The sequence below is a fragment of the Cuculus canorus genome, chromosome 5, assembly GCF_017976375.1.
Source record: "Cuculus canorus isolate bCucCan1 chromosome 5, bCucCan1.pri, whole genome shotgun sequence".
Classification (NCBI taxonomy): Eukaryota; Metazoa; Chordata; class Aves; order Cuculiformes; family Cuculidae; genus Cuculus; species Cuculus canorus.
Genome location: NC_071405.1, coordinates 68,537,911 through 68,550,874, shown reverse-complemented (window position 1 = coordinate 68,550,874; position 12,964 = coordinate 68,537,911). Strand labels below are relative to the sequence as shown.

General features: G+C 55.2%; 2 protein-coding genes across 2 annotated transcripts; both read left to right on the top strand.

Annotated features, from left to right (window-relative positions):
* The first annotated feature begins 3 nt into the window (after nt 1-3).
* On the top strand, nt 4-3,942 carry CCDC32 (coiled-coil domain containing 32). Its single transcript, XM_054068264.1, has 4 exons — nt 4-102; nt 674-926; nt 1,402-1,558; nt 2,678-3,942. The coding sequence occupies exons 2-4, from the start codon at nt 683-685 to the stop codon at nt 2,814-2,816; spliced, it is 540 nt and encodes a 179-aa protein (XP_053924239.1). The 5' UTR covers nt 4-102; nt 674-682; the 3' UTR covers nt 2,817-3,942.
* Nucleotides 3,943-7,863: 3,921 nt separating this feature from the next.
* On the top strand, nt 7,864-11,771 carry LOC104055688 (prolactin-releasing peptide receptor-like). The gene has a single exon (XM_054068104.1). The coding sequence runs from the start codon at nt 8,459-8,461 to the stop codon at nt 9,548-9,550; it is 1,092 nt and encodes a 363-aa protein (XP_053924079.1). The 5' UTR covers nt 7,864-8,458; the 3' UTR covers nt 9,551-11,771.
* The last annotated feature ends 1,193 nt before the right edge of the window (nt 11,772-12,964 follow it).

Here is a 12,964-nt window from a genome sequence, read left to right as displayed (position 1 = left end):
CGCCCACCGCTCGCGGAGCAGCGCGGCGATTGGCCAGGCCCGACGCCAAACAATGGGAGGAAGCGGTCGCCACTTCCGTGTTACGGGGCGGAGGAGGCCCAGGTGCGGCGAGCGGTGGCGGTGGCGGGGGGGCCGTCATTGGGGTCCATTAGGGGATCCCTCGGGGGGAACCTCAGGGCTTCCTCAAGGGCCCCTCACTGGGGTTTCAGGGGTCCGCTGGGGGGCTCCCTCGAGGGTCCCTCTTTAGGGTCTGACGGGACCCTCGAGGGTCTCTCATTGGAGTCTCAGGGGTGGTTTGGAGTCCCTTCTTGGGCCCTCACGGGGGAACCTCAGGGGGATCCGTCATGGTTCCGTCATTGGGGTTCCCTGATGGGCTCTTGTGGTTCCCTTGGGGGGGGCCCACAGGGGGATCACTCAGAGGTCCCTCAGGGTCCCTCTTTAGGGTCCCTCAGGGGTCTCTCAGGCATCCATCTCAGAGGTCCTTCATTAGGGTCTCTAAGGTGGCCCTCACTGGTGGCTCAGGGGTTCCCTCACCACGCTCTGGAGGGAGGCCACGCATCCTTGGGGGGCTGAGGGCTCCCTGAAACCCCTGGGGATGTGGCTAGGGTGGACGGAGAGGCCTGGGAGAGAGGGCTTTCTGTTCAGTGTTCACCATTTAATCCCCTCGCCTCAGGACTTCACCATGAGAATGGTTGAGAGCGTCGACTCCGTTGTCACTAGGCCCAGCGAAGACCTCTGGGCTGAAATCTGCTCCTGCCTGCCACACCCTGACCAGAAGGATGCTGGCAACGCTTTCACAGACTCCTTCCTGGATTTCTGCACCAATGGAGGAGAAGGCCAGGGCAGCGGATCAGACAGCTCTTCTCAAGTAAATCTGAAGCCCTGGGCACCCCTGCATGATTCCGAGTTGTATTTGGCGTCTCTGGGTGAGTGTTGGGGGAGGCTTTGATTTCTCCACTCGCTGAAGTGTCTGGTGACAGTTGTGGCTCCATTTATGTGGCTGAGGTGACAGTGCTCACCACTCTGCCTGGGAAAGGGTCTTGTGACTCTTTAATGGAGCATCTCGCTCATTTACCGCAAATGCTTGAGTGGAAATGAGATCTGAACCTTCCTGTGTGATTTAATGGAAACAGAACTGCAAAAGTTCTTCAAACTCAAAAGTGGGCAGAGTTGGCCAATGGCAGAAACCTCATTTCCTTCAGAAGCATCACCTGAAAAATATAATCTGATGCCCATGCCAGAGATAGTCACATGAACTTGGAATAAAGGGGGGAAATTACTGCTAAAATAAGACTTAGCCTTGATAAGTTCATTTAGCTTCTTTGAAACAGAAGTCCGGATTCTTTTCTTCCCTTTTAGAAAATCAAATTAGAGATAAAGATGCTTCCTTTTCCTTCACAGAGAGAAGACTGATGCGAATCAAAGGCTTGTCGCAGGAGGTGACTTCCAAGGACATGCTGCGCACGCTTTCCCAGGCCAAGAAGGAATGCTGGGACCGGTTCCTGCAGGAGAAGTTTGAGTCCGAGTTGTATGTAGAGGGGCACGACTCTGACGAGAGGTAAGAGCAGGCGATGAGAAGAGACCTTCCCTTCTGCTCTCGTGAGACCCCACCTGGAACCCTGTGTCCCGAGTTCTGGAATCCCCAATGTAACAAGGACATGGAGCTGTTGGAGCGAGGGCAGAGGAGGCCACAGAGATGATCCGAGGGCTGGAGCACCTCCTGTACGAGGCCAGGCTGAGAGAGTTGGGGGTGTTCAGCCTGGAGAAAAGAAGGCTGCGGGGAGACCTTAGAGCAGCTTCTAGGGCTGAAAGGGGCTCCAGGAAAGCTGGGGAGGGGCTTTTTACAAGGGCCTGGAGCGATAGGACAAGGGGAATGGCTTTAAATTGGAAGGGGGAAGATTTAGATTGGACATGAGGAAGAAATTCTTCCCTGTTCAGGTGGGGAGGCCCTGGCCCAGGTTGCCCAGAGCAGTGGTGGCTGCCCCATCCCTGGAGGGGTTCCAGGCCAGGTTGGATGGGGCTTGGAGCCTCTGATCCAGTGGGAGGTGTCCCTGCCCATGGCAGGGGGTGGGACTGGATGGGTTTTGACGTCCCTTCCAACCCAAACCGCTCCATGATTCTGTGCTAGCGTAGAATTATAAACACGTGTAGAATCCACAGTGCCTTTTCCTTCTTTAGGCTTTTGCTTTTATTAATGGTCACATATATCTATATGCGTGTCCTGTTTTGGTTTTGTTATCTTCCTTCCCTTCTGATATTTCCTAATCATCACGAGGCAGTTTTGGGGTGGGTTGCGTTGGTTAAACGCTAGTTTTCTTACTTCCAGCCCCGAAAGCTGGAATTGTAAGGGTAGTCTTTGGCTACTGAGGCAGACTGGTGCCTCAGGAACACAAAGGCTGATGTACCTGCTAGGGATTCTTTTCATTGAGAGGAATCTGAGCACAAAACCTGTCTTCCAAGAGCTGGAAGAGCCCAACGACAGCATAATGGCTTTGTGGAATGAATGATTCCGCATGCTTCTCTGACACACAGATTAGTCTTGTGCTAGAGCTTCTCTGTGGCAGCAGGAATACCCGCATGGGTGGAAGAAATACATGTGGGGGATTTTTGTGATTCTTTTTTCATACAATCCTGTGAGGAATCCCTTGTTTCACTTGGTGTCTTTTCCTTCCCTCAGCACGCTGGAGCATCTGAAGCGGTGGCTGCAACCTGATAAAGTGGCAATCAACACCGAGGAGGTGCAGTACCTCATCCCTCCGGAGTCTCAGCAGGAGAAGCAGGAGGCGGAGGAGGAACCTCCGGCCGCAGAGCAGTGAGACGCGCGCCAGCCCCGCCGCAGAGCTGCCTCTTGTCCCAGCTCTGACGGAGTCGTACCGCTGACAACAATAATAGGGGGTAGGGGAGGCAGAAGTGCCGGTTATCAGTCATGAAAGAACCCCAACACACAAACCCAGCTCTGAACTGACAGCAAATGGAATTAGGGGCAAGAGCGGAATGCCCACGGCGGCGCGTGCTGAACTGAAATCTCACTTCTGCCTTCTCCCAGCTTGTAGCAACCCAACCATTCCAGTCTGAACATGGATTGTCTGCAGTTCATCAGGAGACACCAGTGACAAAAGAAAAGCAGTTCTTTGGAAGCATCAGCAACCGTGATGATCAAGAATAGAACTGATAAAGCCACCGAACCTGGTTTCCTCCCTGTCCTGCCCCATTTTGTTCCGCATGGACATTGTTTCCCTTTCCTGCAAGGTCCCCCGTGCTGTTTTCTGGAGATGTTTCCTATTTGTTTCAGCTGCGCCTGGAGGAGGACAGATTTTTCACCTACGTGGATCTGGCACCTTAAAGGAAGCTGTCATTGTGATCTTAAATCAATGGTGTCATTGTAACTATTTCACATTCCTTGCTGTGTAGTTCCCTCCTACAATGTCCCCTTCATTGGCCAAACAGTATTACAGAATGGGGGGAGGAGCAGGAAAAAAAAATACATTTTCTGTCTTGTTGGTCATTTTTAATCCGTTCTTTATCTCCTTCAGCCTCTCCAAAAGAGGGTCAGGTATGATTGTCTATGGGGAAAGCAAGAGTGGTGACCAGGGAGGCTACAAATAACATTTTTCCATCACAGGCTTGCGTAGAATTATCTGATGTTAAATGTCTTCTAGCAGTTCATTGTTTTCCACCCTTTGTTGCTCTGCGAAGGGTCATTTCCCACATCTAGTCAAAGAACCCATAGTTGTGTACTCGTGTGAAGGCAGAAGCTCCTCTAACCTGTGCCTCCTCTGTGACGCTGACTCCAGAGGTCGATAGAGGGAAGCAGCGTACGCCATCAGTGGGATAAAGCTCTCCGAGACAGCGATTGTGAGGGCAGCTTTAGTTTGCTAACACTGGATTCACACCACGTTCGCTCTGTACCTGTATGAAAATACATTTTAAAGTAGCTTTGTGTGACCTTCTCTTTGCGCCCCGTCTCAAACGGGGCTGTTCCCTCCATCCCGTGTTTGGTTCCAACATTGCCGTTACTGGGATAATGCCCAGGTTCAGCGGTCACAAAGCTCACGGTCATTATTCTCCGTCAGAACAAACACTGGTTTAAGGCTTGAAACACAAGGGGACTCACGTGTGCGTCAGTGACAGGAGACTGGCAGGTCTCCTGCCTCACCGCAGGGTGGGTTTGGTCATCTTTAAGTGCCCCTTTGAACTGATCTCTAAAAATAAGTCAGCTTTCCAATAATGCTGCAAGTCTCTCGGCTGTGATACAAAGACGCCGCTGAGTGTTTCCCAGAAGTGGTGCGTGCAGAGAGCGAGGAGCTGTTCCTGTCCGTACCAGGGCTATTTCGCAGTCAGAACATTCCCTTCTTGTGATTAGCTGTGACTGCGAAGACATTCTGTGTTATTTTCCCTGTTCCCATTACAGCTGAGAAAGAAACTTGCTAACAATAATCGCCCTGAAACATCTCCAGCTCTGAGTCCACCGAATGGAGAGGATGGACTTCAGAGAGCAGCTTCTACTATTTTGTCTTTAATAGCTCAGAATTCAAGGAGAGGGCCTGGGCAGAGCTGGGCACATACGGAATTACCCGAGCTCTTGGTGTCAGCGTTGGAACTCGTGTCCTTCAGTTACAGGTACCTCTGAACAGCTGACCGAGGAGGGCAGTCCGAAACACCAGCTACTCTGAGTAGCGTCTTGTGCTGGAGGATCATAGAATCGTGGGCTGGTTTGGGTTGGAGAGGACCTCAAAGCCCATCCAGTTCTACCCCCTGCCATGGGCAGGGACATCTTCCTCTGGGGAGACCGTAGAGCAGCTTCCAGTACGGAAAGGGGCTCCAGGGAAGCTGGGGAGGGGCTTGTGATCAGGGAGAGGACCAGGGGAACAGTTTAGAGCTGAAAGAAGGGAGATTGAAATGAGATCTTAGGCAGAACTGTTTTGCTGGGAGAGTGGTGAGGCCCTGGCCCAGGTTGCCCAGAGCAGTGGTGGCTGCCTCATCCCTGGAGGTGTCCAAGGCCAGTTTGGATAGGGCTCCAACTCCTTCCCTGTCCAGCTGGGACCAGCATCTAAGTCCTACCAAGGAACCACAAATCCTGCCCTTCTCGAGGCAAATCAAAAGATTTGTGGAGTCCTGACGATCCCATTATGACCCCGAGGGCAACGCACCAGGCTGCACCCATGGGTGCAAAGAGCCCGGCACAGCCAGAACCTCTCCCTAGGAAGAGCCAGGAGCTCCACACTTGTGGAACCAACAACCTCCCAGCTCATCTGGGAGCTTTTTTAGCCCAGGAAAAGGAAGGTTTTCCACGGCTTGATCTCCACGAGCTCCCTCCACACCAAAGGGTGCAAAGCTTTTATTGTTATGCCCTGTGCCTGGGTCAGCGTGGCAATTAGCCCACCTTTAATTGCACCTCTCGTTGCCACCAAGCTGGCCATAAACACTCTCACATAATGGAATGGAAACCAAGTAATTACCGCAGTCACCGGACACCAATATAATTGTTTGCCACACAAATCTTGTTAGGAGCTGTACGTTAACTTCATCCGGCCACCAAAATTGATACCAGAATAACACTCAGTTCCTCTTAATCACCTGATGCCACCGCCTTACAGTAATAAAAGCCCAATTAAGGGTAATTTCTCCCAAGCCCCCGTTTCCAAGTCCTTATCTGAGCATCAATCGATGGTGCAGCAACTATTGACTTCAAATAAGTGGTGAATCGTTTCCAAAAGGAAAATTAGAGTGAAAAAAAGCATCTGTGATGTGGCAGAGGTGGAAAGAAAAGGTGGGAAGAGGATGGGAAAGGAATTGAGCTTGTGCACGCTCCAAGTGGATCCTGTGGAAGGGAAGACACAACCTGCAGCGGCACAAACTGCTCCGACACCTCAGGGTGTGCATCCTCCAGTGCAGGGATAACACCCGGTGTCCAGGGAAGCTGTGGCTGCCCCATCCCTGGGGGTGTCCAAGGCCAGGGTTGGAAAAGCCCTCTCAACTCATCCAGTCCAACCCCACTGCGACAGCTAAACCACGTCCCCAAGGTCACATCTAAGCACTGTTTGGACCCCTCCAGGGATGGAGACTCCACCTGGGCAGCCTCTGCCAGGGCTTCCCCACAAGGCTTTGCCCACCTTCGCCTGAGGGCAGAGCCACTGCATCCCCTTCCTCGCCCCACTGGGACCTGAGGAACCTCAAAAGCAGCGTGCCCGTGGGGTGGGTGCAGGAGAGCGGCAAGAGGGCTTTCCTCGGGCTGAAAGCTTGAAATGAGAGGGGGGACCTCCAAGCCCACCCAGTCCCACCCCTGCTATGGGCAGGGACACCTCCCACTGGATCAGGGGCTCCGAGCCCCATCCAACCTGGCCTGGAACCCCTCCAGGGATGGGGCAGCCACCCCTGCTCCGGGCATCACCCGTGGCTGCTCGCACCCCACATTCCCCGTGTCCCACACTCCCCTCACCCCACACTCCCCTCATGCCCACCCACTGCCCCCTCGCCCCACGGCTGCCTCCCCCCCATCGTCCCTCTGTCCCACTCTCCCCTCGCCCCACAGCACCATCACCGTGTCTGCCCGCACCCCGTTACCCTCCTCGTCCCACTCTCCCCTCCCTCCACAGCTCCGCCCCTCCCTCCCCAGGGCGTTTTGGGGCCCCCCCGACACCCCGCGGCGGGGCGGGACCGACCCGAACCTCCGCAGCGACCGAGGGACGGAACGGAGCGCTCCGCGGCGCCTTCCCGGGGCTGCGGGACCGGCACAGCCCCACCGCGCCCCCGGGCAGGGGCGGGGGCGGCACCGCATCCCAGCCCCATCCCGGGGATCCCGGCACCGCATCCCAGCCCCGTCCCGGGGGGATCCCGGCACCGCATCCCAGCCCCATCCCGGGGATCCAACACCGCATCCCAGCCCCGTCCCGGGGGGATCCCGGCACCGCATCCCAGCCCCATCCCGGGGGGATCCCGGCACCGCATCTCAGACCCATCCCGGGTGGATCCAGCACCGAATCCCAGACCCATCCCGGGGGAATCCCGGCACCGCATCCCAGCCCCATCCCGGGGGAATCCCGGCACCGCATCCCAGCCCCATCCCGGGGGGATCCCGGCACCGCATCCCAGCCTCATCCCGGGGGGATCCCGGCACCGCATCCCAGCCCCATCCCGGGGATCCAACACTGCATCCCAGCCCCATCCCGGGGATCCAACACCGCATCCCAGCCCCATCCCGGAGGAATCCCGACACCGCATCCCAGACCCATCCCGAGGGGATCCCGACACCGCATCCCAGCCCCATCCCGAGGGGATCCCGGCACCGCATCCCAGACCCATCCCGGGGGAATCCCGGCACCGCATCCCAGCCCCATCCCGGGGATCCAGCACCGCATCCCAGCCCCATCCCGGGGATCCAGCACCACATCCCAACCTCATCCCGGGATCCCAGGACCCCATTCCATCCCCATCCCGGGGAGATCCCAGAACCCCATCCCAGCCCCACCCCAGGGATCCAGGGCTTCATCACAGCCCCATCCCGAGGGTGTTTTCCCGGGGTTTCTCTCCGTTCATTACAAGAGCTGCTTGGTTAACGCCGGTTTGACTCTGCCCGGGTGGGATCCGGTGGTCCGGGGCCTGGAGAGGGGCTGGAGCGGTGGGTCTGAGAGTGGGGGCCGCGGGACCCCCGGGGTGACGCTTCGTGCCTCGCCGTATCCGTTGGGTTCCCGCTGACATCACCCGCCTCGCACTGCTCGCGGTTGTGTGGATGTGTCCAGGGAGCCACGCACGCCCTCCGACGCCGTCGCTACGAGGGAAGGAGAAAACCCACTCCAGGCAGGAGAAAACCAACCCGAGCAGGAGAAAAAACACTCCAAGCAAGAGAAAACCACTCCAGGCAGAAGCCCAAGCTCCAAGGTAATCAGCCAAAGGAATGGGGAGAGGTGTTGGAGAAACAACCGCCGGGGTAGAATAACCCCGTGGGATGGGGAATGTTGGGGTGGGCTGGGATGGAGAGGGGCATGGGATGGAGGTGGACACGGGGTGACCCTTGTGCCGAGCGGGGCGGCCAGAGGGCAGCGGCAGGGCTGGTGGGGGAAAACGGGAAGGAAAACTGCAGGAATGCCTTTGATTTCTGCTTTCTGCCAGCACAGCTCCCGGGTTGCTTTCCACGAAGCACCCAAACTGCTCAGCCTGTCCGGCTGCTCCTGGCGGATCTCTGCTGGTTAACCATTTCGTAGCCGTGTTCCCTGTTTTCTCTGTGCGGAAGCTCCGCTGCGTCTGCCACGGGACACGGTCATGCTTAAAAGTCACAGCATCTTTTGAGCCAGAGCTGCATCACCACGGGGCTCGGGGAGATGACGCAGACCCAGGGGATGGGTTCTTCTGCCCAAAAGTACAATGAGAGCGCATTTCTGTTCCCTTTGGGATTAACGGTCTCATCTCTGCTTGACTTCAAGGTGTGGAGAAGCAGCGTGGGCTGCGGGAGAGACACGGCATGGCTCACAGTCAGCTGCCCAATGACTCCTGGCAGAACAGCTCAGCCCCTCTCTTCACTGGCCTGGACCTCCTCCTGGAGCTGAAACCCCTCTTCATCCCACTCTACACCATGCTGGTGGCGGTGGCATGCACAGGGAACCTCTTCCTCATCCTTCTCATCGCTCTCACCAAGAAGTTGCACTGCACCACCAATTTCTTGATCGGGAACCTGGCGGCAGCCGACTTCATCATGTGCCTCGCCTGCGTCCCCCTCACGGTCTCCTACGCCTTCGAGGTGCGGGGCTGGCTCTTCGGGATGTTCATGTGCTACTTTGTCACCTTGATGCAGGCGGCCACCGTCTTTGTCTCGGTGCTGTCCCTCACTGCCATTGCCATTGACCGCTACGTCGTGGTGGCGTACCCCATCCGCAGGAGGATAAGCTGCAGGTCCTGCATCTGCCTCGTTGCCTGCATCTGGTTGCTTTCCATCATGGCCTCTGTTCCCACGTCGCTGCACACCCACTATTTGGATCTCAACAGCATTGGCCATGACATGATCATCTGCGAAGAGTTTTGGAAGCACGAAGAGAGAGAGCGGCTGCTGTACTCGTGCTTGATGCTCCTCTTGTCCTACATGCTCCCACTTTTGGCGGTATCGGCCTCCTTCTGTGCCATCACCTACCACCTGCGGAGGAGGAACGTCCCAGGTGTTGCCTATCCCTGCCAGGATAAATGGACCAAGACAAAGCAGAAGACCTTCCGGGTGCTCACCATCTCGGTGGTGTGCTTTGCTGTCTGCTGGCTGCCACTCCAGGTGGTGAACTTCATCAGAGACATCGACGAGGATTTCATCATCCTGGACAAGCGGTATATCAATGTTATCCAGGTCTCATGCCACCTGATTGCCATGAGTTCTGCCTGCTACAACCCCTTCATCTACGCCTCCCTCCATGACAAGTTCTGGTTCCACCTCAGCAGCTACTTCTACCGCAAGAAGAAGAGCTCCAGTGTAATGTCCTGCAAGGCTTCTCGGTTCAATACCTGCTCCACCCTGGCAGATGCTCCTGCTGGGGTCTCAGATAAGATAGCTTTGCAAACCAGATTATCTTAACTGAAGGACTCCAAGCGATCAGTTTTGCTTTTGGACCTGGTGTGCGCTTTCCTTTAGACTGGACGCAGGAGCTGGTGGCTGATTGTGGTGGCAAGTTGCTGTTCCCAGAAGTCTCTTCTGCCTGCCAAGGAGAGTGAACACCAGGCAAAAAATTGATGTGTTTTGTGTCCCCGAGGGGCAACTCCAGGATGTTTTGTTCCTTGGGGAGAACAAACTGCTACAGCCACTGAAGACAGAGCAACTCGGAGCAGGACGTCCCTGCTGGCCCACATGCAGAAGCAGCGGTGGGTGTTTCCACCTGACCCAATTGCAGAGATTGCTGGGAACACGTGAGCATCAATGAAACAACCGTTTGGTGGCTCATGGAAATGGAACAATGGAAGGGGAATGCCTGAGCCACATCCCTGCAAGGCTCGTGGAGCAAGAGCCGCGTGTCGGGCGGTGGGAAGACAGGCGCTGCCTGGGACGAGAAAGTTTCTCACTGGGCTTTTACAGCCCTTACCTCACATCACATCTGGGTGTGGAGTATGTAGCCTATATCCCACCTCACAGCTGGGTATGGAGTGGACACCCCATATCCCACCTCACAGCTGATTATGGGATGTAGTCCCCGTATCCCACCTCATGGCTGGGTATACCAGGCAGCCAGGGCTGTCTTTAATGCACAAAGTCCTCTCCTGCAGTTCATTTAGAAGGCGGGTCAGCCTCTAAACAAGACAAGCAAACACACATCGGGTGTGTTTAAAGAACTCTTTGGAGAGCATGCGTCTTCATTTTGTAGGATAAAGATCGTTCCTAAGCAACAGATATCATTTTCTGCCTCTGGAAGAACACTGGTTCTCAGGTAGCAGTTGAATTGCTGCGTGTTTTTCAATCGCGGTTCATTGGTGAAAGGACAATAAACACCCAGAAATGTGCATTCTTCAGTCAGAGACAGTGTGGGAGCACGCGGCAGACGGCTTGTTTTGAATGGGGGCAACTTCTATTACCTTCTTGACTTGCTGAAGAAGCCACCTCTGTAACAATCTGTTCCCAGCTTCTCCAGCCCATAGTGCGCAGCAAAAGAGAGCAGATGCAGCTGGGCACATCGGTGAAACCATCGCATTCTTCATAGCCAAGCAGGACTCAAGAGGATGGGGTGCCCAGTGATGGGTTTGCCGGAGAAGATGTCTCAATCTTTGCTCTTAGGGTAGTTTAAGATTGTATACATCCTTGGTCACGCTCCTTGGGTGGAGGTGGGAATCCTGCTGTAACCCCGAAACTGCCGCATAAAGGCTGGGTTTGCTTGTCGGATGCTGCTTGGCATCTCCTGCATCTGTGGCCCATCAGCCAGGTCCACACAAGCAGCACACTGAGAAGGCAACATCTCCTTGCACCCAGATGCCCATCTCAATTTTAACCTCTTGATTTTCCCAGGAAGAAGCCTTTGGGGACAGCCCACAGGCACCAGAGTCACCATAAGCACCAAATCATGACAGCTTCTGCCCCCCCCCCAGCCATGCCTTTAATCCAACATCTGCTGCTGTGCTCCGTGGGGCTGAGCCACATATCTCCCACCACTCTTCATGCCTGAGGACAGGACTTTAAAGCCCCAGATGGCATGTCCTCACCGCTGCTTGAAGGCTGTCCAGGGGGTTGGCCCTCACTCATGCTCTCGGTGAGGAGCTTGGCATCCTCTGGTGCAGCGACAGCCGGATGGATGCTAAGAGGACCCCTAATCCTCTCTTGTTATGCCCAGGCATGAGCTGCTGCCCTTTGCCTTCCTGCTGAGACCTTCAGAACGGTCCTAGAAGGACCATGTTATCTCCTGTGGTGCAACCAGCAGAGATGGGGGCCATCAAATGCAATGCTACATGGACGCTCGTGACCTCTGTTGTGTACAAAGCCGCTAACTTTTGTTTGCTTCTCGCAGCTTTCTCTCAGCCACACAGGGTTGTGCTCGGGCCAGAGGCTGGATCGCTCATCCTGGAGGAGCAAAGCACACCAGGAGGCGCGTGGCTTGTCCTTCCCTCTAATAAAGGCTTCAAAAGCTCAGGCTGCGTGTTGGTATTGATTCGAATCCAACCAAAATAAGCGATTCTTGACTGCAGCTTAACCACATCCCAAGAAGCCTATCGATCCGGTCACGTTTGTCTCTGTCGCTGTCAGCGGTGGTGGCAGATCCTTGGGGGACAGGCTGGAGAGATGAGGCCGCTGGGGCTCCGGGAGAGCTTTGCCATCAAACAGCTCTGCCTGAGGAAAAAAAAAAAATGGTTGGATGCGCTTTTCTTTTTAACAAGGTAATGACTCAAGATGTGCTTTCATTTACTTTGATTTCTCACTACAGCGCTACAAATACCAGCAAAAATATCCATCTGAAACCTGCAGAGGCAAACGAGGGGGCTGCGGAGCCGGGATAGACCCCGAGCCGCTGCCCTCCAGCCCTGCCCCAGCTGAAGGGTCGGATCTGGGGGTACGTGACTGGGATATCCTCATGGGCTCTCGCATAGCCCTCGTGGTCTCTTCTGCACTGGGTGTCACACCCTCACCTGCATCAATAAACCCCGAACCCAAAGCGTTTCTGGTCTCTTGTCCCAAGTGACAAGTGGTAGGATGAGAGGTAATGGCCTCAAGTTGTGCCAGGGGAGGGTTAGATTGGATAATAGGAAAGATTTCCTTACTAACAAAGTGGTGAAACCCTGGCAGAGGCTGCCCAGGGCAGTGGTGGAGCTTCCATCCCTGGAGGGGTTCAAAACCCATGCAGATGTGGCACTTCAGGACACAGCAGGCACGGTAGAGTTGGGCTGGTGGTTGGATTGGATAAGCTTAGAGGGCTTTTCCAGCCTTAATGACTCTATAATTCCTCAAGTGAAGCTCAGTCTGGAGCTGAAGGAGGTTTACCAAGCAGGCATGGCTGGTTGAACCCTGATGGTATTTATTCCAACCTCATTTTGGCCTTGGTTTAGGCCACACTTGAGGTAGCACTTCTCAGTGGGTGGGCTCCCCGAGCCGCCTGCGGATGGAAGGGAAGGTTGGGATGTCCTGATTGCCCCTGGATTTTAGCATCATTAAGGCTCCTCCTGCTGCACGTCCTGCCCGGGGCTCTGCTTCCAGCAGCAGCTGCTTTAACCTCGCAGCCTTGGCTTGGGATGGGTGACACCAACATGTCCCACCAGAAAAGCAACGTTCAGACACAAGGTCAGGATATTGCCAGCGAGCCAGAGCTCATCCCATGAGCTGCGAGGTGAAGCGAGAGGCACTGGCATAGCAGGAAAAGGGATGACCCCAGACCTTGGGGCACATTCTCCTGCAATAGGGTTGTCCATTAATGAGATAAAGCCCAAGCTGATAGCAGAAAGTCAGCAGTCAATGCTAAAAGCTAGCAAAGAAATCGGTAAAAACATTTAAAAGCCATTTTTAGCACTGCTACACTCA